This window comes from Conger conger, chromosome 14 (assembly GCF_963514075.1).
Source record: "Conger conger chromosome 14, fConCon1.1, whole genome shotgun sequence".
Taxonomy (NCBI): domain Eukaryota; kingdom Metazoa; phylum Chordata; class Actinopteri; order Anguilliformes; family Congridae; genus Conger; species Conger conger.
The window spans coordinates 6,716,090-6,741,974 of record NC_083773.1 but is presented as its reverse complement, the minus strand read 5'-3'; the positions used below and the strand labels follow the sequence as shown (position 1 = coordinate 6,741,974).

The following is a 25,885-nucleotide window of genomic DNA, read 5'->3' as shown; positions in this document are numbered from 1 at the left end:
TTCCAAAAAAAGGATAGGGGCAAGAAAGACATGGTACTTATTGAAGCATTTGGAATGAAGGGTGTGCTCTGTGCTCACTGGTGTCTCGGAAACAGTAAAAAGGTGGGGGCGACAGTCTTTAGTGTAGCCACCAGGCTGGTCGTAGTAGTGGAGCAGTCTTCGCCTCACTTGCTGCAGCTTTTCTCTGTAACTGATGGAGGAAAGAACACCGGGAGCTTTATGAATCCTGTCTGTGCGCCGGCCGCGTGTCGCGAAGGTGCCCTCGCGTCCGTCATTCGCAGGCTAGTTTGCCGTCGAAGCTGGACAAGGCGATGGCGAAGGCCTGCACCGCACAGAGCGGGTAGCTGTAGTCCAGCGTGAAGGCGTCGTCCGCCACACGCCCGAACTGCATCACGATGTATTCCTCTGGGAACGGGACGGAGATAGACAGGAAGGAATGCTTCAGATCCTTTAATTGAATTAGGATATAACAGCTGTCAGGGCCCTTGACCAAGACCCCTAATCCCACACTGCTCCAGGGGGCATTACTTAGTCTTATCAACTGTAAGTCACTTTGAAGTGTCAGCTAAATTATAAATCATTATTATTATTCTCAGGTTGTGATACCCCACTAAAGCAGTGGCAGAGTATTTGCCCCCTGGTCGAGGAGGCACTCTTACCGTCCTTGCTGTGGACGATCTGGAAGTTCTTGATGGAGGCCTGGGTGACACGCCCGGCGAAGTTGAGGACGTGGGAGGCCGTCTCCTCGTTCCAGACGGGCGTCTTGTTGTGCAGCTCGATCAGGTTCTCCACCTTCCGGTTCTGGTACCGGATCAGCAGCCCGTCGTTGTCCTGAGGCAGAGAACGGCAGAAAGATGAAACGCCTTTATGAAACCCGCTATTAAATATCTTATTTCATTAAATGATTTTATATTAAGAATAGTGGATGTTCTCACGGTTAGCTGTAATTGTTTTAAGTAACACTGATGTGTTCATTTCACCGCCATGTGTTGTGTTCTGTCATACTGTGTGTATTGTGATGCTCTTGGAATTGTATATACCTACATTCTTATGGGTAGTACTGTATTGTCATGGTCTCGTGATAGTGATTTTGTTATGCTGCTATTTGACCCTGTCTTGGCTAGGTCTCATTTGCAAAAGAGGTTTTAATCTCAATGTGACCTCCTAGTCAAATAAAGGTTTACATTACATTACATTAATGGCGTTTGGCAGACGCTCTTATCCAGAGAGCGTCTGCCAAACGCCAAACAGTTGATTAGACTAAGCAGGAGACAATCCTCCCCTGGAGCAATGCAGGGTTAAGGGCCTTGCTCAAGGGCTATGCGGATCTTATTGTCGCTACACTGGGGATCAAACCACTGACCCTGCGTGCCCCAGCCGCCCTTCACGAATGTGATGTTGAGATTAATTTCGGACGAGGCTGTGCTTACGTGTCGCGGTCGGACCGGCACCCGTTCGCTGTCCTCGTTCATCCCCGGGATGAGCACGGTCATCCGCCTCGGACCCTTCATTCCGAGGACGTTGGTCTCCTGGAAGTCCAACCCGGAAAATCGTAGCAGGAGAACGCCTGTGTTGCTATAGCAACCTGACATAAACTCACTGAGAACTTTATTAGGTATTTATTAAAAAAATATATAAATATATATTATCTATTGGTCTTCTTCTGCTGCAGCCTATCCACTTAAGAGGTTTGACACGTTGTGTGTTCAGAGGTGCTCTTCTGCATACCACTGTTGTAATGCGTGGTTATTTGCGTTAATGTCACCTTCCTGACCAGTCTGACTTTTTTTGACCAGTCTGGCCATTCTCCACTGATGTTTCTCATTAACAACGCATTTTCGCTAACAGAACTGCTGCTCACTGGATGTTGTGCATGAAAATCCCAGGAGATCAGCAGTTTCTGAGATACTCAAACCACCCTGTCTGGCACCAATTATCATTCCACTGTCACATTTCTTCCCCATTCTGACATTTGATCTGAAAAACGGCTGAACCTCTTGACCACGTCTGTGTGTTTTAATGCATTTAGTTGCTGCCACATGATTAGCTGATTAAATAAGAAGTTGGTGTACAGGTCTACCTAATAAAGTGCTCAGTGAGTGTATATCCCTGGCCCAATCTGTTACTGTTTTCATGCCAACTTCTGTCCTTAATGACTTAATTAGCCCTAACATTTACACCATCGTACATTTTAGCAACAGCTCATGATAAGTGCATGAATGACAGCCGAATACTGTTCTTGCGTCCCTGTACACGAGAACAGTATTCACAAAGTAAACACAAACCTGCCTGCATGCACACATTACATTACATTACAGGCATTTAACAGACACTTTTATCCAGGTGCAAGGTGCAAATCAAACACAGGAACAAGTGCGATGAGAAGCGTAGGGCACAGTACGGTTCCGAGTCCTAGCGTGACCATATAGATACAATTGGAACCCTTGAAGAAAACATCAATTTACAAACTAGCCTACCACGCTGGCAGCTAGACTACACCAATACAATACAATATCTAATACAATACAATACAATACAATATCTAATACAATACAATACAATACAATATCTAATACAATACAATACAATATCTAATACAATACAATACAATATAAAACACACCGGCCCTCCAGGACTTTAGGGACTCCACTGATTGACACCTCTGGCAGGACAAGTACTTACGTAGATGATGGCTGCTAGCTCCTGGCGGGCGTTGGACATGTCGGGGAGAGCCCTGTCGGGGCTTAGCGCGTTATCGAACACGGTGAACTTGGTCCCCATCAGATTCGATCTGTCAAAAAAAAACCCCACACCCTAAACACGTTTGGGCCAAGGTCCCAGCCAGGTTCACAGTAGGGTGAGCCAGGTTTGGAATACTGTTCAGCACGTTCACAGAGAAGGGGACGGGATAAACAGTGTTGGGGTTTGAGCTTCAGAAAACTAGTCTTGAGGTTATAACCTAAAATATTGCAACGTGCTGCTAGAGAAACCATGCACTGAATTAAAATCTGAATTAAAATTTCCCTACCATTGATATGAAAGCAAGTTCATCGAATCTAAATTGTGTTAAATGTGTTAATTTACCTTAATTTTCCTATGAAGTTCTCTCCTCCCCGAGACATGTCCGTGGGGTCTATGGAGATCAGGTAGTTAGAGGTTGTGCTCTTCTTCCGCTTTCTCCCCGCCAATAGAAAGACCTGGAAGTGAAAGGGAAGTTGTCATGGGTGGGACCAAGATGATCTTCCCATCCGCATCGTCCCGCCCGTGACCGTGACTCTGAGGTGCCCGGGGTGCTGCTGTATGTGGTGATGATCACTAACCCCCCTTGCTGAGTCATCCCCCTGCCCCAGACCGGCTAGCCAATTATGCTGCTCCATCTCAAAACTCACAATGGGAATCGAACCCTGGTCCTAAGTGTGCAACTCTGACATGCGCCACCATGGCTCCTTACCTAATGCCCTTTTTTAAGTTAATCCTCTTTTCTCTTATGGTTCTTATTTTGACTCCCCATTATGGTGCCCCTGCTCAGCCATCTTATGGTCAACTTGGCCATATCCAAACCAGCTTAAAACCAGGCTGAAACAACTTAAAGTCTGGCTGAAAACAGTTTAAAATCAGGCTGAAACATCTTAAAATCTGTCTGGACTCAGAGTAAAACCAGTTTGAAACCATCTGAAAATCTGATCAGACTGAAACCAGCCCAAGACCAGGCTGGAACCAGCTCAAATTCAGACTGAAACCATCTCGAAATGAGACTAAAATCACCTTAAAAGCCGAAACCATCTGATTTTCCGCCCCCCTCTCCCCGGAGCTGTACCCCTGGATGAGCCGGGCCTACCTTCTTCTCGTTGTCCAGGTGGAGGAAGTACGTGGGGTACAGGCCGCGGTCCATGCCCCGCTTGTCCCTGGTCACCTTGCACTTGACGGTGACGCCCTGTTGAGCCGGCTGCAGCACGAACTCCTCCAGGCTGTTAAACTCGATCAACGGCGAGGGGGGCCTCTCCTCCTACACACACATCACACGGGTCAGCGTCCCCAAGGCAACACAGAGAGGAGCCACAGCACCACCTAGAGGCACCGCTTATCTTTTCACACCCACGCACCCACAGACCCACAGACCAACAGAGATCGGCTGCCAACCGGTGCACTTCGACACACCCAGAGTGGGATCGAACCGGCAACCCTCCGACTACCAGTCGACTGCTCTTATCGCCCGAGCCAATGTCGCCCCGCTGAAGTCAACTAAAGCGATATCGGTCAATGTGTTTATAAATTTATGTATGTTTGCGGCAACTCACAATGCTGAAGGTCAAAATCAAATGAGTCCATCAATCATTTTTACAGTATCAATTGAAATCTAATTCCAGCCTACCTACACTGCACTTTTGTTGTTAACTTGGCAACTAATTTAAGATAGTGTTCTGTTTAATTTACTGCCGTAACATGTCCGCAGCTAGTTAGTTTACAAGGCGGACTGATACAGAATACAGATCATGACACTATGTATGCTAAAACTGCATTGGTGCTTTTGTAATTTGTAGTTTTTATTGTGGTATGTAGTTTTTTATAGGCATTCCTGTTTACGGGCAAGCAAGTGTAAGCAAAGGGAAAATCTGAACAAACTGGCACAAGTAGGCCTCATGCACTAGTGGTTTTAGTAAAGGTCAAGGGTCATGTGGACTCCCAGTCAGTTCCGGGCTGACAGTTTGTGTCCTGACGCACGGACCAACCTTTTTTCCTTTCTTCCCTTTCCCTTTCTTCTTCTTCACCTCCGAGTCATCATCATCATCACTCTCTTCGGCCTTCGATGATCCTGAGAGAGGAGAGAGGGTTCCAGTAAAACAATACTATCGCCCTTCCTGCCTTGTCTCAAACACCATTTGTGTCTTCACGCACATAATCTGGGGAGTTTCGCAATAAAATAAAATGTTGCAGCAAGCCCAGACATCTACAGTAATCTACAAAATTTCCGCTCCAAACGATTTCTGTGAAAAAGCTAACTTATGTCAAAGTTAAGGAGAAATGTTGGTAACCCTTTATTTTACAGCTCAAATTACTGGGTAAATACCAGCTACTTATGTGTAATCAGTAGGTAACTACTTTGATTTTGGATGTAAGTACTATGAAAGACAGTAAAGCATAGTTGCGTAGTACCCAGCAAGTTTATTTCATGGTCATTTGTTTCGTAGTACTTACCTTAAAATAGTTACCACCTAATAATAACACAAGTAACTGTATTTACCCAGCAAACACTGCGTAGGTAATTAACAAGCCTGTAAAATGTTTATTGAATCCAGGCTCGAATTTCTGAGAAATATTCCAGAAAGCTCCACCGTGACTAGGGCGATAAAACATACCTTTCTTTTTAACTTTTTTGTCCTTGTCTTTGTCTTTGTCTTTCTCCTTGTCCTTGTCCTTGTCTTTGTCCTTGTCCTTGTCCTTGTCCTTGTCTTTCTCCTTGTCCTTGTCGGACGAGGCCTGGAACATAGAGGCCGGGTCTGCGGCGCTCTTCTTCTTGGTCTTGCCGGACTTGGTCTCCGGTTCGCTGTCCTCGCTGCCGGATTTCGACGCTGTTTGACGGCGAAACCGCGCGGTTTGAGTTAAAGCTCAGGCTCCCTGTCGCCCCTCCCTCACTTCCGCCCTTTCACCTGCTCATCACTCGCCCACGGACATCCGGCACGGCCAGGGTGCCGGCTATGGATGTGGAAGCACTGCTCTCATTTTAAAACATTTGGAAATACGGTGGAGCACCACAATTCATTGGACAGTGACACATTTTTTGTTGTATTGGCTCTGCGCTGCACTGAGTTTGAGAGAATATAGCAACGATGAGGTCTAAGTGCAGACTGTCAGCTTTAATTTTCGAAACGGTTCATTCGATACGGACGAAAGTGTCCTCAAATTAAAGCCGACAGTCTGCACTTAAACCTCATTGTCACTGCATACTCTCAAAGTGCTAGAGTACAGAATAATAATAAAAACAAATGAGTCACTGTCTCATTCATTACTTGAGCTGCTGCATTAGTTGAATTAATATAATTTAGGAGTTTATTAGTTGTCTGTCATTTGTGTATCTGAGTAATGTTTAAAATTTTTAAACATTACTCCCTCCTAGCCGGTCTCCCAGCTAGTGCCATCAAGCCCCTCCAGCTGGTCCAGAACGCTGCAGCCCGCCTGATCACCAGTCAGCCCAGGTCGGCTCATGTCACCCCGCTCCTCATTGGCCTCCACTGGCTTCCTATTGCCGCACGCATCCAATTCAAGGCCCTAGTGTTGGCATTTCAGGCTGCTAAGGGGACTGCTCCACCTTACAGACAATCCTTAATCACTCCCTACTCCCCAGCTAGACCACTCCAGTCTGCCAGCTCTGGTCGCCTTATTGTTCCCTCACTACGAGCACCTGGCGGTCGAGCTGCACGTTCACGCCTGTTTTCCGTTCTGGTTCCTCAGTGGTGGAATGACTTGCCTACCACTGTCAGGACAGCAGAATCCCTCCCCCTATTTTGACGCAGACTAAAAACACACCTTTTCAAACTGTACCTTAGTCCTACCTCCTGATTTCTCCCGCCCCCCTTTCTGATATCCCTATCCCCCTTGTCTAACCAAAAAAAAAAAATACACTTATGATGACTTTATGTTTACAACAACACTTCATGTGTATTTTCCTAGTTCTGGATGTGATGCTTTAACTTGTGAAGAATCTATGCACTTGTTAGTCGCTTTGGATTAAAAGTGTCGGCCAAATGACAAAAATGTTAAATCTATGGGCCGGTTTCAGACATAGATTGGGCTTGGTCCTGTTATTAAATTGAGTTTTGTATATAGAACCTCCATTCAAAATCAAATTTAGTCTAGGACAAGGCCTAACCTGTTCCTGTACAAATGGCCCAAAATGTGTAAAACTTTTCTGGAAATAGTGGATAAGCCAGTGAAATGGTAGCCAGTAAAATGTTTTGTATGCATGCAGCACAATGTGACCTGCAAAGCTGAGTCACTCACAGAAATATTTAGTTTGCTCAGAAAATAATATGTTGGAAGTAAACAGAAGTGTCACCTTTCTTCTTGCTTTTCTCTGCCTTGTCTCCGTTTATCATGAACATGGAGGCTGCCTCCTTCTTCTTGGGTTTGGGTGGTTTTCCTTTCCCGTTTGTTGATTCACTTTTGTCCTCTAATCAAGACACAGCACAGAACAATGGAGTTTTTACCAAAACAACTCAAAGCAACGTTACCACTTTTAGCATGTTGTTTCGGTTTGCCCTCTTCTGCTTAGTAACAGAGTATTAAACCGGCAAAGTGGTGACAAACTAGATAAAAAAAAGATTAATTATGAAATATTCATACCAGTTCATATTTGGAACATAACATTGGCATCAAAATATTGGCATCTGAAAATAAAAGATATGAAAATGCTCTTGTATCTTCCTTGACAGGTGAAATCCATGCTCCGACCTTCTCAGCACGGCTTGTCCGTGCTCCATATGGTTCGGCGTTAGCGTTGAATACATCGCTCTTGCTGAGACGGAGATGCATCATTTCCCCCAACCCAAGTGTACTGGTACGATTTGTAAGGTAATAATTCGGGCTTCTTGTAAAATCTATTCTGTTTCTGCTTTGTAAGCTGCGGTTCTCCGTGACAACCCTCTGACAATGTTTTTATCCTTGTTTAAATCCAGCGCTTTGCACTTTGTGCACTAGATTATTCAGCAAGGTTTCCTCTTCTCACTGCACAATGAAATCTTCTACGTAATCCTCTTACACACCAACAGAAAAACAGAACTGGCCTCCACGGTAATCGTGAACAGAAAGAAACACCTAGCAACCAAATTGAGGCTACACTCTGACAAATACGGCTACGAAAAGTGCATACAAAGGTACAAATGCTTGTTACTGGGGCAGTGTCCTATAGGTACATATAATTGTACCCCTAGTCAGCAATATATAATTATATAATATTTGCACCTTTTTTGCTTGGAAAACATACAAATTTGTACCCAAAGAGAACATTACTGTACCTTCAGGGTACATTTGGGAAATTTGATATATATGAACAATATAACTCCACTACCACTTTATTTCTGAGAGTGTACTTTCTCTGACACTTCCAAAAGAGCATTTGCTTTACGTGTAAAGAATTACAAATTATTACAGGTTTGTCAAATTAATACAAAAAGTAAAGACTGTAAATCTGTGATCAAGTAATCTCATCCCAATGTTTGTTTTATATTCAACCATCATTACTGTGTTGCTGCACTTTTCCAAAGTTATTGTGTCACATGTTTACTGACTGTACTGTACTTAACTGTACTGAGTTATAGAGAATGTGCAATGTAGCCTACAGGGACAGTATACCTGCAATGTGAACGAGGGGTGATTTCACCAAAAGTGGAAGCGGTCACCATATGGCGTCAGTCACTCACTGATTGGAAGCAATAATCTTGTCTTGCTGTGGAGATAGATAACTTGTGATTGGCTCAGACAAGGCCATGACCGACATATCGCTGTAGCTCCACCCATTTGGGAGGTTGAGGACACCCCACTACAGTGGACCGAGTGTAGACTGACTCTAAAATGGCGAGTGGCTGGTCGCGCTGACTGACCTTTGGGTTTGGACTTCTTGTCCTTGGTCTCTGTCGTGGCGCTCTCCTTCGAGGTCTTCTTCTTCGTCTTCTTCTGGGGAGTTCCGTCCTCTTCGTCGTCGTTGTCATCCTCATCGTCTGAGTCTGAACCGGTTTGAAAGCATGTTAATGGGGGTGTGCAGAGCGTCGAAATGGTGTTGTTTTGTTAACGCAGTCACGACTCGATCCTCACCCTTCTTCTTCTTCTTCTGAGCACTCTTGGTCTTCTTCTTCGGCTCGGCCTTCGTCCCCGCTTCCTCCTTCTCTTTTTCCGCTTTCTTTTTCTTCACCGTCTTTCCGTCTTTTGAAGGGGTGAGAGGGTGAGAGGGTGGGGTGTAGATACATCGCCGTCATTAAAACCCCATTAAAAAGCCTTGCAAACTCCTCTGTATGACGGTAAACGGCTGTAACTTAACCTCAAAACATAGTAATCGCCTGAGACACAAAATAATCAAAGTAAAACTGAGAATGGTAGTATCAATGAAATTATTATTTTTGTATCAAATGAACATTAATGCTAAGTAGTTCTAAAAGTACTATAAGCATCAGTGAGGGCATCAGTACTCTATCAGTGGGGTATTAGTACTCTACCACTGGGGTATTAGTACTGTAGTGTGTAAGTGTGCAGTGTGCAAGTCCATACTCTGCGTGGGAGCGCTGTCATCCTCTCCCGGAGGCTCCGGGCTCTTCTTGGTCTTGCTCTTTTTGGGTTTGGCTTCAGAGCTGTTGGTGAGGGACAGGACTGCATCCTGCTTCTTCTTCTTGGGTTTCTAACCGGACGGGCCCATCCTGCAGGAGACGGAGCGAGGCTGTCACAGAGACCCACGGCCCGAGACTCCCAGCACTTATGCAGGCGATTAGGCCACCGTCTTTGGGAACAGGGGACTACGGTGAGGTCCGTAAATATTTGGACAGTTAAACGATTTTAAAGGACTGTAAAGCACCCTAACCCCAGCCTACATGGTTCAATCCATTTGGATGTAAGTACCCGTAAAATAAAGGTACGGACTGTCCGCTGTGATTTAGGGTATTTAGATCCATATGAAGTGAACCCAGTAGGAATTACTGTACAAATACTTATGGACCTTTCTGCATGTCCATACCAGAGGTGGAAAAATCCTGGTTCAGAAAGTTCTACCCAGTTTTGTTCCGATCACCTGGACTTTGTCATTAGCACAATTCTTCACTCAGGAGGTAGAACTAATTGGTGAAATCAGCTGGCTGAGTTCATGGGTGCAAGAAACACAGGGCAGGACTTTTACTTTCTGACCCCTGGGCTGTCCAACTCTGGATCGACACAAGCATCTGCCTCACAACAAAATTCACTTTCACAGGTTTGCAAGGCAGTCTATAAATTCAAACAGTTTTCTTCTGCATGCCTGGTATAATACACAACACACATTTCTAGATTTGCTTTTGAAAACGTAGGTTTATTTTTATTTTATTTTACGGCAATTCATTATGAATTACATTCAGGAGGAGATTTTAGGAACAACTGAAGAACAGTTATAAGACAAAGTGTCACAGACTCACCATTAGTGTACACATCGACAGGGAGAAGCCAGAATGTAAGGACAAGGATGAAGTTAAAAATACAGAAATAACTGTCTTCATGAACAATTAAAATCCACACAATTACAAAAAAAGCAAAAAAAAAAGGTAGAGGCATAAAAATAAGAGATCTGTTCTCCCATGGTGCATTGCAGCCAGTCCATGGCTTCTTTCCTCATTTACCTCCCTCCTTAGAGCAGGAAGTCACTTCCAAAGCCAACCACACAGAAGGGCCGTATTCATCAGGTCATTAAACGGGTAAGAACCCGTTAACACAAAGATGAAACTTTGTGCATCAGAGTATTTCCAACACAGTGAAAGGAATTATTTTCAGAAGGTTAATCTACACTGTTGCCTCTACACCATGGACGACGTGTGTTTGCTTTCCGAGACAGCAAACACGTGTTCAAACTGCCATGGCACAGACCATAGGACAGCTCTTCTTATGGAGCAGACTCTAGGCTAAATGAAGAACACACAGGACTGCCTCTTTCTCTATTTCTCTCTTTCTTTCCCCCCTCTTTCTCTCTGTGACTGTCGATCTCTCTCCTTTACACACTCACGGAACCGAGAGCTTTGGCCTGAGATCACACAGGGTAACACACCCAACGCCACGGCTTAGATATCTGTGTGTATGTGCATGTGTGTGTGTGTTTATGTGTGTATGTGCATGTGTGTCTGTGTGTTTGTGTGTGTGTGTGTGTGTGTGTGTGCGTGTGCCTGTGCCTGTGTGTGTGTGTGTGTCTCTGTATGTGTGTGTGTGTGCGTGTGCCTGTGTGTGTGTCTGTGTGTGTGTGTGTGTGTGTGTATGTGCATGTGTGTCTGTGTATCTGTGTGTGTGTTTGTGTGAGTGTGAGTGTGTGTGTGTGTGTGTTTGTGTGTGCGTCTGTGTGTGAGTGTGTGTGTGCGTGTTTATGTGTGTGTGTGTGTGTGTGTGTGTGAGTGTGTGTGTGTGTGTGTGTATGTGTGTGCGTGTTTATGTGTGTGTGTGTGTGTGTGTGTGTGAGCTCAGGGGGGAGATGACCCATTTGAGCTGAGTAATAATAGCCTGGGCATGGCTTAATCACACGACTTCTTAATCAACCCAGAATCGACTGGCAGGTCTGAGCGAAAGCATTACTGTCACTTCCAATCACAGAACACAGGACACAGGGACTGCACAGTCATATAGGCGGGAGGAGCATTGTGGGTAAAAAGGAGAACATGACTCAAGATTTCCACCTCACTTCTCTCCAGAAATATAAAACATGAACATCTCAATACGACTCAATAATTTACTACTCATTCGAGTAACTATTGACCCAAAAGTCCCCGTTACATAATCGTTTATTGCTGATTTGAGTAACTATTGACCTGATAGCCTGCATATTTTCATCAGAAAATGTATACGCAACTTGACAAATATAAGTTGCATGTGTCAAATGCAACTCATTCAAACTGCTCTGCAGATCTCCAACAAGCACTAATATCAGGCAACTTCAATTGACGTGGTTTGATTGGCATTAACCCATGCTAACACTGGCATTAACTTGTGCCGTTAAGTTCAGCTTCACAATAACTACAATTATCTTTATATTGTACAAAATGGCTCACTGAAGAGGATTGTTAGAGTGCTATTACGGTTTGACATTTTGACATTTGTGCTCAAAGATGCAAGTGTTCTTATTCACAAATTGAACCATTAACATTTATCATTTTCATCATTAATTCCAGCATCACATAACTACAGATTAATGGCCTGTGAATAAAATATGCATTTTACAAACATTTTTACGCAGCTTGATCTGTCAATCAGGAAACATATTGGGACACTGTCAGTGGACCCATCTCGTGGCCTGGAGTAAGAGCTGCCATTGAGTCTGTTTTTGACCGAGCAGATGAAGTGGAAAACAAGGTAAATATAAGAATAAGAGTGTAGCTCCCTGACTGCTTTAGTGTGAGACCGTCTGTAATCCACTTAAGGCGCCATCTTGTGTGTCTATAAATACCCTCACCTCAGACAATCCTTACCCAGGGAGACACCTACAGGGCAGCCCCGAGGGCATCCATTATGAATTGGGTTCACGGGGAGGTGGCCCTGCTAGCGTCTACGGCGTCTGCTGAAAAGCACTGAATCCCACTCCAATTAAGCCTTCCCATAATCCCTTTCTCGCTGTAGTTTTTTTTTTTTTTTTTTATGCACCTGAAACATATGGGCTGCACAACTAAAATGAAAACAGCGCAAATGAACTATACTCTAGGTCAGCGGTTCTGCGCCCCATTAGCCAGGGTTCTCTCGCTGGACGCTCAGTGAATCAGCAGTGTGCTGGGGGAATGAGTGTTACGGCTCATGTTTGGACTCATAGACCGGACCTTTCAGAAAAGCCTCTGTTTGGTTCTGTTTGTCTCACCCAGGTCAGGCAAGAAGGCTGGACTGACGAGCTGTGTGGCCGTAATGAGGGCAAGAGAGGGGCATAGAGGGGCGCACTGTCTGTTAAAACATGTAATAAGCACCATGAATATGTGTGAAGCCATGAATGTTCTGGAGTAGAGACAGGTTTACCCGGTAATGTGCATTTTATTTGATTGTTAAAAGGGCCAGTTTCGCAGATACAGATTAAGCTTAGTCCTAGACTACAGTCAATTCTGATAGAGACTCTCCATACAAAACTGAGTTTAGTCCCGGACTAAGCTTAATATGTGTCTGTGAAACAGCGCTAAGTTCACGATTAATGAATGTGTTTGGTAATGAGCAGATTACCAAAAAAACAATGTAACTAATTTTTTTTTTTATATTCAAATGTTTCACATAAAAGTTGACAATGCTGAATGAAACATATTAATATCTGTTATTATATATGTTTTCCATGTGTTTAATCCACAACTCTTCCCTGGACAAGACCATATACTAGAGAAAATCCAGCCATGCTGAAGATGTCCATTGTAGTGTATATGCCTTATGGCACATGCCAAGATCAATCAAATCAAATCAAATCTACGTAGCTATACGTGACCATATAATTATGGATAAACAAGTACGGATTAAATATTCTTGTCTTCTGGTCAGAGATGAATTCTCATACAGCCTATACATGCACCTACAATTCTTTACTGAGAATCTAACATTCAGAAAAGGTTTCTTAGAAATGCTAGGCCCTTCAGTACTACTGTTCTGAGCTGTCAGCCCGCTGTGTGCTTGGAACATACAGGGACCAATGGGTAAAGTTAGTTGTAATGTTTACTGTGGCCACAGAGAAAATACTTTATCAGAGAACAATTAATCTAGCCACTTAATCAATTCAGTACAGCTTTCAACAAAATATGATTTGACTGTCCTCACAATGTTTCTAAATGTCAAAGCAGCGTTGCAACAAACAACAGCAAGATGCTAAACAGGCTCAGCTAAAGGCTAATGCCTTTCAAAACCATTAGACGTAACAGAAAATGAATTTGTTTGCAGGACAGTAAACGCCAAAAATGCACTGTTGAAATGATTCCTGTGTGAGGAAAAATGCTTACGCTATCCACAGTACTGTGCTGTTGATCAAAGAAACCCTACTGTTCATCACAGAAATGCTACCATTCATCACAGAAACCCTCCCGTTCATCACAGAAACCCTCCCGTTTATCACAGAAACCCTCCCGTTCATCACAGAACCCCCAACCAAAACATATAGCTCTAATCCAGAAGATGAGGTGACCGGAGGATTGCCCAGATTTTTACCTTTTCTCCAGACATACTCAGGCGGGGGGCCTCTGCTGAACAGATCAGCCGAAATATAACCCACCGGCAAGAAGGAAGAGGAGCTGCCCGGTTATCAGGCAGAACCACGGGAGAAAGCTTTTCTCAATGACGCTCCATCAGCAAAACGGTAAAGTTGCTAAGAGGATTTTTCTCTCTAAGCCCATCTGCCGTGAAGAGGCACATGGCCCTGAGCTCTGTGTGTGTGTGTGTGTGTGTGTGTGTCTGCGTGTGTGAGCCTGTGTCTTTTAGTGTGTGTGTGCGTGTGTGTGTCTGTGTGTGTGTGAGCCTGTGTCTTTTAGTGTGTGTGTGTGTGTGTGAGCCTGTGTCTTTTAGTGTGTGTGTGCGTGAGCCTGTGTCTTTTAGTGTGTGTGTGTGTGAGCCTGTGTCTTTTAGTGTGTGTATGTGTGAGCCTGTGTCTTTTAGTGTGTGTGTGTGTGAGCCTGTGTCTTTTAGTGTGTGTGTGTGTGAGCCTGTGTCTTTTAGTGTGTGTGTGTGCGTGTGTGTGTCTGTGTGTGTGAGCCTGTGTCTTTTAGTGTGTGTGTGCGTGTGTGAGCCTGTGTCTTTTAGTGTGTGTGTGCGTATGTGTGTCTGTGTGTGTGTGAGCCTGTGTCTTTTAGTGTGTGTGTGTGTGTGTGTGAGTGTGCATGTGCATGTGTGCAAGTGTGTGTGTGTATGTGTGTGTGTGTGAGTGTGTGAGTGTGTGTCTGCGTGTGTGAGCCTGTGTCTTTTAGTGTGTGTGTGCGTGTGTGTGTCTGTGTGTGTGTAACCATGTGTCTTTTAGTGTGTGTGTGCGTGTGTGTGTCTGTGTGAGTGTGTGCGTGTGTCTTTTAGTGTGTGTGTGTGTGTGTGCCTGCGTGTGTGAGCCTGTGTTTTTTAGTGTGTGTGTGCGTGTGTGTGTGTGTGTGTGTGTGAGTGTGTGTCTGCGTGTGTGAGCCTGTGTCTTTTAGTGCGTGTGTGTGTGTGTGTCTGTGTGTGTGTGCGTGTGTCTTTTAGTGTGTGTGTGTGTGTGTGTCTGTGTGTGTGTGTGTGTGTGTGTGTGTGAGTGTGTGTGAGTGTGCAAGTGTGTGTGTGTGTGAGTGTGTCTGTGTGTGTGAGCCTATGTCTTTTAGTGTGTGTGTGTGTGTGTGTGTGTGTGTGAGCCTGTGTCTTTTAGTGTGTGTAATGTGTGTGTGTGTGTCTTGCGTGTATGAGCCTGTGTCTTTTAGTGTGTGTATGTGTGTGAGAGTGTGCATGTGCATGTACATGTGCATGTGTCCAAGTGTGTGTGTGGGTGAGCATGTGTCTTTTAATGTGTGTGTGTGTATGTCTGTGTGTGTGTGTGTGTATGTGTGTGTATGTGTGTATGTGTGTGTGTGTGTGTGTATGTGTGTGTGTGTGTGTGTGTGTGTGTATGTGTGTGTGTGTGTATGGGGAGGGGGCACACTCATTCAATAATGACTCACCTGCTTCTGTGGAGTAGAATTGTGAGCACTAAGAATGAAGAAACATTTATTTAAAAATACTTTTAACATAATAAAATAAGTCAATTACAACACACAGGTGGTTATCTACCTGGAATAAGCACTGCCAGTGTATGCTGTGTACTCTGCTGATTTTATGTAACAAAAATAAAATATCACGCCTTTTCAAGGTATTTTAAGCAAATATATAAACGGATGCAACAAGCTCTGTATGTAGCACTACAAGTCTAAATCACGCAAAGGAGTTGAAGCTGCAATTGCGAATGAGCTGGTATGTTTTATCATATGGCTTATTACAGATTCTGTAAGATGAAAGGTGTTTCATGTATAGATGCCTCATATTCATTTCATCTCACAGAGCCAGCTGTCACTTATACACTTATTGAGAAATGTGGTGAACTAAGGAAGAAATACATTTTATGTTAATGAATCTGAAACACTCACTCGTTTGCACTCCAGACCTCCTTCAGGGTTTCTCTCTGTAAAGGCATGAGGATCCTGGAGGAATCCACAACAAAGCACAGGAGAGGAAGCAGAGACCCATGAGCTAGACTGACCTCAACTTTCACACTGACTGATGTTCTCTTTCTGCTGCTTTTTCGGCTCTAGACAGCAGAAATAAAACTCACTACAGCAGAACTCACACAGAAATAAAACTCACTAAAGCAGAACTCACACAGAAATAAATCTCAGCAGAACTCACACAGAAATAAATCTCTGCAGAACTCACACAGAAATAAATCTCAGCAGAACTCACACAGAAATTAAACTCTGCAGAACTCACACAGAAATAAAACTCTGCAGAACTCACACAGAAATAAATCTCTGCAGAACTCACACAGAAATAAATCTCTGCAGAACTCACACAGAAATAAATCTCTGCAGAACTCACACAGAAATAAATCTCTGCAGAACTCGCACAGAAATAAATCTCTGCAGAACTCGCACAGAAATAAATCTCTGCAGAAATCACACAGAAATAAATCTCTGCAGAACTCACACAGAAATAAAACTCTGCAGAACTTGCACAGAAATAAATCAGTATTCATAATCACGTTTCCGTGGCTCTTATTGAGTTCCCATACAAGCCCAGCCAGTCACAAAGCTGTTCATATTATAAAAGTACCTTTAAGCAAACCATTAAAGAAACAGGAAACATTCACTCACTTGCTAAAATGAATGCACCTGCATGCATACAAACGGATGCGAACATAAACGCATCCACACACGCATGCATGATTCTCTCAAGGATGTACATACGAGCACACACACACACGCACATGCATCATTCTCTCAAGGACGTACCCGCACACACACACGTACACACAAAGACGTGGTATTGAACGTGTTACCCTGTGCTGTTCCAGACTCAGGAGGAATGAAATAGAGCTCTCTGTTCCTCGAGCGTGTGAAGGAGAGAGACACGGACGGACAGACAGAAACAGAGGGAGGAGAGATGAAAAGAGAGAGAGACTCTACTCTTCTCTAACCCTCCAATGAGAGGCCTGCTCTCCTCCAGCCCAGAAGGACAGCTTATCACAGCCTAAACCCACGGTCCTAATCTGATTACCCTCAGAGTTACAGCCCTGAGACCACACCCCTTCCCCATCGCCCCCTAGTGGTACTTAAATTTTCTCTCACAAAGCCGTTGGACTCCATTCGTGTTTGACCTCACATTTAAAATATTTCTGCTCATATGTTATTATTATGAGTAATATATCATATATTATTTTGAAATTATTTCTTCCATGGTCCTACATAGACAAAGGGGTACAATATAAATGTTCTGACGTTTTTACTTACACAGAATTATTTTTTTACTCCCATTGGTTTCTATTGGCGCTGCTGTCTATTATGTGAGACACTTGATGTGTTTTAGCACCATAGCACATTGTGAGGTGGAGCAGCACTGTTATATTCTCTGCCTACACCTCCCCGGCCAGCGGGGGATGGGCTCCCCCTCTATAGCCGGGTTTCTCTCCAGATTTATTCACCTCAATTGCTCACTTTTTTGGAGTTTAGGACAGATTTTTTTGCCAAATTATTTTTTGTATTCCCATTGTAATGTGTCCTAACACCTAACCCCCAGTTTCTCCTGATGAGCTTGTTGGTGCCTTGCATGGCAGCCGATCGGCATTGGTGTGTGAGTGTTTGCATGAATAGGTGAATGAGATGCATCAATTGTGCAATGCTTTGGATAAAGGCGCTACATAAATGCCAACCATTTACCATTAAAAGTTGGATTGGATTGAATTGAATTATTTATGGTTACTGTGTTGTAAAGAGAGAGGAAGATCATTGCATTTCATTTAGTATCATGGCTGCTGCTTAAATCCAACCAATGCTGCCTGTGATTGAAAATCACAGAGCAGAACTGACTGATCGATGCATGTAAATCAAATGCAATAAGTAACTGCAATAATTCACATTGACCACTAGATGGTGGAATAAGTACAAAAATAAAGGTAATGCAAAAAGTATGTGTACATATGTCAGAAAGTACAGTATGCTATTATTTTGCTACAGAGAACCTCTCTCTCTCTTTCACTCACACACACAAGTATCAGTGTACGTAAGCCCACAAAACTGCACACACAAGCCTTGCACAAAAACTTTCATGTAATTTCTTCCAGTTGACAAGCTGTCAGATTCAGGTGCTGCACATGACTAGAATGGATTGAAATGATCTGGATGACACACATTACATGCTGAATGTTGCTCAAGTTGATTAGTCAGTTTTGTGTCCTGTATACTGTTTTTAATGATGCCCTTTGTGACATGGGGGATAGGTGACAATCTCCCCACGTCCCTCCCCCAATGAGCCACACCCTCACACTCATCAGCCCCGCCCTCTCTGAGGAACTGAAGTATCCTTCCTGATTCTCACAGATGCCAGGACACATTGACCAGCTCCCTGATTGGCAAATAAAGAGTTGAGACAAACTGAAGTTACTATCTGATTGGCCGAGAGTCAAGGCTAATAGCTTCGCTGGCATGTCTGCAAACCATTGACAGCAACACAACATTTGGCAGTTTGCCTACGCGAGGCCAATGAACTCGCTGGTTTTGGGAGCGGGTCTTAAAGAGACAGTGTCCTTTTTCATGTCGACACGACAGGGCGACTGTGTGCGCAGAACGCCTGTTCAGCGTGTCTGCGTTCACAAACGGGATTGGTTAGAGTCAGTCACGCGCCTTATTATATTGCAGCTGTATCAATGCACACAGCATTCTGTAGTACCAGGAGAGAGATGATGGCGTCATTCACTGACTGATTCAGCACCACAGGGTAGGATACGCAGTGATTTCTAAACTTATATAGGGAAGGCATTTATTTTGTGTTGCTGAATATAAAATAAAAAATGCAATGCAACAGAGAAACCCTCTTGGTTGTTCTGACCTTTGTGAGAGCTTTAAATGTATCTTTTTATGTGAATAAAAAATGGAACAGTTTTTGGCTAGTTAATGCAGTGTGTGTGATTTTTCTCCTTAATTGCAAGAACACAATTTCACCACTAGAGGGTGAAACCACCAGACATTTTATCACAGCTGTTGGGCAACATTTCTTTCAAGATCTTTTTTTAAAATCTTAAATATTAACCCCTTAAGTATTGCCCCTCTTAAAACAAGCTTGACAATGAAATAATCCTCGTCTCTTCTCAAAGGGTTAGAGTCAGAATTACTCTAAATATTACCAAAACAAAGTTATAGAAGCTCAAACACAATGGAGGTGGAATATTTTTTTCTCACTGCAAATATTTTCTGTTTTTGAGTGGATACAGATTATTGTGGCTTTTAAGAATTTAATTTAGTTTGCGGGACCCTTGCCATGAAAAGGACACTGACATGACCTTGATTTGTGTAGCCAGTGGATTTCCAAAATGCAGAGAAGGTGAGGTCCCCCCACGCTTGTTTTGCCACCCACAAAATACTGAAAAACTGTTGTTGCTAGAGCACTGGCATCTTAAAATAGGTTACACAGACTTGTGAATTGTGATGCTTTCAAATGGTATATCCTGTTACCATAGTGATGGAAAATAACACCAAATAAATGAATGCAAAAAAACCCCTTAATAATACAACACACATTGCCATAGCACAACAGGAAGACAACATGAGAACGAAATATTAAAACGTATGTGAATTAGGTACCCACGACGCTTGCTTTAGCCGTGCAAACGCTTCTCTCCCTCTCTTTTCACACCGCACAGCCCCGTAGGTGCGCGGTTGAAAGGGCCCGGAGGCTGGGAGATTAAAGGGGACCGTGGCGGGCACAGGAACGGCGGTGACGCAAGGCGGAGAGGGTAACGGGGTCGTCTTCCCCCCCCGCCGCTCCGCTGCACGCTCCGCTCCGCGCTCATCCCTTAATGACTCCCCCCGCCGCCGCGGGGACGTGAACCTGTTGCCCTCGGTCGCGCACAAAAGCGCCAAACACTCGAGAGAGAGAGAGAGAGAGAGAGAGAGAGAGAGAGAGAGAGAGAGAGAGAAAACAGGAAGCCGCGCGCTACCCGGGCCCGCCCCCGGGGGGCGCTGCCGCGCAGCGAGCAGCGAGCCGCGTGCGAAGGACACAATGGAGCCGATGGAGCCGGGCTTCTCCACCCAAAACACACCGTGCCACAGATCCACACAATGGCCCGTCCTGCACCCCTGCACCCCCCCCCCCCCCCCCGCCCTTCCTACAAGGGTACTGTCGGTCGCACATCACCCAACAGGTACAGAATCCATCTCAAAAATTGGTGTTTCAAACTTGTCAGGACATAGGCCCATGCGACAGATGGTGAGGTTGCATTTTGACAGTGCATTTGTATTTTAGTTTTAAATAATTGATTTTGTAAATTGCAATAAAAAAGGTTCAGTTATTAATCATTTATTGAGCATTTATAACTGAAATAATGTTAGTTTTACACAAAAATGCACATGGCCACTAATGCCCAAAAACATCCGGTAAACATTTAGCCTAATAATGACCAACTGAATTTCATTCATGTATAATTTATGATATTTCATATTGAATCTATTTTATTGTATATATACACCCCTTCTTACAGAGTAACATTGTCCACGGTGCCTTCATTATGATCTTGGAAGTAAATCCAGCTATTCAAAATTAAGCAGGGGACATTTTCATTAATTTGATAAGTTCATCGGGGGATAGATTCCAAAAATAGCATATCCTTCCAAAGTAAGGGGTTTTCCCTGTCTGCCTGCTTCAGGCTCAACGGGTGATGACAGGACCGGCTTCAGGGAAGACACCTTATGATTCTCTGAAAGGCTCTGTTTAGCCTGACGTCTCCAGCGCGTCTAAATCGCCAAGAACGGAAACATGACCTACAAGAATGTGTTTTTTTAACGTGTCTAAAAGTCATCGTCAGGAGAGATGAAAGCTATGATCCAGTCAAACAGTACCATTAGGGAAGAGTGAGCGTTAAATCTTTAGCTGTAACTACACGATGTTCTTTTCTGCTAATCTGCCCTCGGGCAAAGCCGGAGCACCCGCACAAAAAGAACAGAAGTGTACACAAAAGAGTGTACCTAACGCACTACGGGGTTAAATTCGATATCGCGGTCCCCGGCGTTCGCTGCGGCGAGGAGTCGGATTTCTCTAGAACGAACAGGATGGCCTCAGCGCAGTCAATTTGTCTGACAAGCGACTTCCCCCGGGCGCCGTCATGTGACATTCAGCGCCACGAACTGAGACGCAACCGCTGAACTGTAACATAACAGTCGCGATGCAACAACGCACGGTAAAGATCGCCGACGTCGAAGCACCTCTTTACACCCCGAGGGGTGCGGCTTCTGGTGTGGGTCAGTTTCTGGTGCCGCAGGCTTTTCAATAAAGAACCCGAAAATACTCCTCCTATGTGCATTCCACAGGCGGAGAGAGAGAACGTGGTCTCACGATAACAACTCAAGGACAACTGTCCAGCAAGGCACGATAAGAGGGTGAGGGAGAAACAGAGTGAAACGGAGAGCAGGAGAGGGTGAGAGAGAGAGAGACAGAGAAAGCCAGAGAAAGAGAGAGAGAGGCAACTCACAAGAGCTGACATTTTGAAATGCTGAAAATGAAGGAATAATATTCCCACAAGCTGTAATTATCACTCAAATTACATTCTCCGTCATAGCAGGACCCGCAGGCCAGCGGCTAATGGAGTGTCTCGGTGGACTGAACAAGTCCCACAACTCCAGTCCAGCACCGGTGATTAAACCCACAGATTCCCACTGCTGTCAAATGCACAAGGTGAACCACTGTGTGCCTCCACCCCCCCTACACACACACACACACACTCACACATGCACACACACTCTCACACACACACACACACACACACACACTCACACATGCACACACACTCTCACACACACACACACACTCACACTCACGCACACACTCACACACACACTTACACACTCTCACACACACACACACACACACGCTCACACACACTCACACTCTCACACACACTCACACACACAAACACTCTCACACATACACTTACACACACACACTCACACACACTCTCACACGGACACACACTCTCACACACACACTTACATGCACACACTGCACACACACTCACACACACACGCACACACACTCACACACACTCACTCACACACACACTCACACACACTCTCACAAACACAATCACACACTCACACGCACACACACTCTCACACACACACTTACATGCACACACTGCACACACACACGCACACACACTCACACACACTCACTTACACGCGCACACACTCACACACGCACACAGCCATAATTGACAGGCTTATGAGGCTGTAAACTGTCAGTCAGTAATTTGTCTGTACGTGTCTGGAAAATAACCATGGTAGACAAATATGCAGAAAGCTGGCTGAGCAGCTGGGTGCGTTCTGGCTTCAGAGTATTATCAGATGTATTATCTGTAAATTCCCTGACAGTGTATGAAGGGACTAATGTGCATATTTCACAACATAACATTTTATTAATTATAAAATGTACTTACTAACGATAAATTCCTGTAGCCTACTTATTCTTTATCAGTATGATTAATTTATTATTTGTAAAAATGTATTTGAATTTTATTATCTTATTTTTTATTTTTTGTGTTTTATCCTTCTAGTGTTTTTAGTATTTTATTATGAAGCACTTTGCACAAAGTGCTATATAAATGAAGTATTGCTCACTTATTTACTTACTGTCTGTACTTAATGATCAGTAGAATGAGAATTATGGTATTTTATAATCACTGAGGAGATTTGCTCATTGATCACTCTCTCTCTCTCTCTCTCTCTCTCTCTCTCTCACACACACACACACACACACACAGGAAATGGTATCTAAAGTTAGAATAGCTTCTTGGTAATTTGTCACATTGAGTGCCAACGAGGTGTACATATTTCCAAAACAAATATACATTCATCAAATCTGGAATGGCACGAGCACAAGCCCACTGTTGTGGCTGTGAGGGGGGACCCGTGTCTCAATAATCATGACTGCTGCCTCTCACTAATCACCCGACTGCCACTCGGACTGGCAGCGAGTGCGTACCTCCTAAAGCCCACCTCCTCCTGGCCTACCATGTTTAAACTCTGAGGGAGTGCGTAGTTCCTAAAGCCCACCTCCTCCTGGCCTACCATGTTTAAACTGTGACTGAGTGCTTAGTTCTTGAAGTTCACCACCTCCTGGTCTACCATGTTTAAACTGTGACTGAGTTTGTAGTTCCTAAAGCCCACCTCCTCCTGGCCTACCATGTTTAAACTCTGAGGGAGTGCTTAGTTCTTGAAGTTCACCACCTCCTGGTCTACCATGTTTAAACTGTGACTGAGTTTGTAGTTCCTAAAGTCCACCTCCTCCTGGTCTACCATGTTTAAACTATGAGTGAGTGCGTAGTTCCTAAAGTCCACCTCCTCCTGGCCTATCATGTTTAAACTGTGAGTGAGTGCTTAGTTCCTAAAGTCCACCTCCTCCTGGTCTACCATGTTTAAACTGTCAGTGAGTGCGTAGTTCCTAAAGCCCACCTCCTCCTGGTCTACCATGTTTAAACTGTGAGTGCATACCACCTAAAGTCCACCTTCTCCTGTTCAACAATGTTTAATGTAGAACTGTAGAGCTCAACTTCCAATGCACTGAATGTGTGAAACACAGCAGGCTGTTTTTCTGAGTGAACGGCTGTGTTGATACGTCACTCTTTCCATGCCGCAGATAGCACAGTGTGAAGGGTCGTTTCACAGAGAGCTTCGTTTAACGTTCGGCGCATTGGCATAGTTCGAAATTAAATGACAAATTCGATAAACACATTCTCTTTATCCACAGCTGACACGAACATATTGCCCATTCACGTGGCTGGATATCTTACTGATGGAAAAAATCACATTAAAGATCTCTTTAACGCTGGATGATTCAGCAGCACTGTCCCCCTCCCGGGATTTGAACTGGCATCCCTCGCGAAGCCGCACCTGCTTAGCCACACTGCCGCGGCGGTGGGGGGGGGGTAAGTGGTGAGGGGCTTCCTCTCCACACGGGGGAATCTAGGTCACAGGCCCGTGTCCTGACTTGACAGCCGCCCGCCTGAAGGTGTGGCTATGCGAACAAACAAACCCCAGTGTTTATGCAGAGCCGTTGCCGACGGGAACCAGACGCAACCACGGCAACCAGGCCAGCGCGAGTGCACCTGCTTCACCGCGGCGGAGAAGTTTTGCATTAAAGGGCCGACCGCAGTATGAATAAATAATTAACGCCAGTCCGTAGGACTTTATGAAAAATACGTCAAAGTCCGGCTTCACAGGCCCTGCTGCTCCCGGTGAAAGTGCATTTTTACTAAGTGCAGTCTAGACGACGGAGATGGTTCTCTATTTGTGCGAATACTTTTCAAACTGGGGGGGGGGGGGGGGCGGGGGCGGAGGTCTTCAACTGATGAGTCCAGGCAACACGAAGCCTTGGTCTGGGGAAGAGAGGGCATACATGCATGTCTGGAATCTTCCAAAGAGCAGCCTCAATCGCTGACATTTTCAGTGGCATTTGACAGTATTGGGTGTTTGTAGAGTGTCACCGTAATACTAGCATGTGGGGGTTTGGTGAATGTTGTTGTTGTTGTTCATGTTACTGTAGCCAAGCAACCACATGGCTGGCAGTCGTCTTTAGTAGTTTTGACAAGCGTCGGTTGTTACGGAGACGGAAAACTGCACAGAAGAGTCAGAGGCCATTGTCAAGAGCCATGCCAGAGCCTGAAATATTTACCTGCTGCTTGGCAAAAAATACAATCAAGATGGGGACATCTGAACGGCCGACAAATTTAACAATAACCAAAAGGCATTTCATAAGAACAAGCAGCTCTCAAGTATGACATAAAACTCTTCAATTGTGTCACTTTCACTGTTATAAATGACATCTTTTTTTTTTGTTGCGAATCATTGATGTGGTCTGAGAACGGAGCCAGGAAATGCTATAGGAATTCTAGCCCAGCTAATTTGATATATTTCAGGGTAAAAGTCTGTGGAAGTTAGAGGACCCACATGTTTATGGGGCTAATAGATCATGGAGATATGCATCGCTGTGTTTCTGTGGGTTTGTATCATCGCTGTATTTCTGTGGGTGTGTTTATAGGACTTATTCACCCCTCGGTTCCCACCGAGACCCAGCGGACATGGGAACGGCGTTGGGAGGAGCGGACCGTTTCGGCAGCGTCATTGCAGAATTTCTTTTATTTTTTTACAGTTCTGTGTTTTTCGAACCGTGTTGAGCGCCATGCACTGACCCCTCCGTGAGCGAAAACTAACAGACCGTCACTTTACCGAGAAACTGCGAGTGGATGTCGAACCTCACCGCGGTGTCATCGTAGGTAATGTGGAGGGGCCCCACCCAGAGACACAGAGACACGCACAGACTGTATCCACACGTACAGGATGACACACACACACCTCCCCACGGGTGCACTTTGCATCGCCGATGCAAACGTTAAACCCACGCATCGCAGGTGTACGACAAAGGCTAACGGAAAGCATCTGCTTCCCCAGCACGGTTTCATGACTCAATGTTTGGTAATAACTATTGATTCACCCAATTAACAAAAGTATATCGTTTACATTTAACAGTACATAAAAAATGAAGGGAAAAAAATGAAAACAATGAAAGTTGGTTTATGTCTTTGAATGAGATTTAATGCATCGCACGGGCACACATTTTACTTCACTTTACGGAAGACAGATTCAGAGAGGCATCATGGGAAGTTTCACCTCATCCTGTCCGTGTCGCTCACGAAGCGAGCCCACGTGTGCGGAATCCGTTCACAATGCCGGTGCCGGGTTTCACACATTCTCGCTGTAAATCGCGACGGGGTTATTCCAGGTCGGCGTCACTGTACGCCGTCCGCCCCGCCGAACGTCGGCGTTCCCCTCTGGCGAGCGACTGCCGCGTGCGAGGCGGCGACAGGCCGAGCCCGTGATTGACTGGGTTCGTGGGGAAGCTCTTTGATCCGCCGGGCCACCGGAGCGACGCGGAGCTCGGTGATGAAACGCAGCTGCAACAGATCACACAGCGCCCCCAT

The 25,885-nt window shown here is 44.8% G+C and overlaps 1 protein-coding gene across 1 annotated transcript; it reads right to left on the bottom strand.

Moving 5' to 3' along the window:
• Positions 1-85: 85 nt before the first annotated feature.
• Positions 86-25,885, bottom strand: LOC133110102 (tubby-related protein 1-like). The gene is made up of 15 exons (XM_061219980.1): positions 25,703-25,885; positions 19,856-19,937; positions 9,886-9,902; positions 9,259-9,385; positions 8,809-8,916; positions 8,598-8,720; positions 7,055-7,168; positions 5,397-5,570; positions 4,731-4,807; positions 3,839-4,006; positions 3,085-3,197; positions 2,683-2,791; positions 1,431-1,529; positions 660-831; positions 86-405 (listed from the first exon to the last, which is right to left on the bottom strand). Exons 1-15 carry the CDS (start codon positions 25,883-25,885, stop codon positions 272-274), a joined length of 1,800 nt encoding a protein of 599 aa, XP_061075964.1. The 3' UTR covers positions 86-271.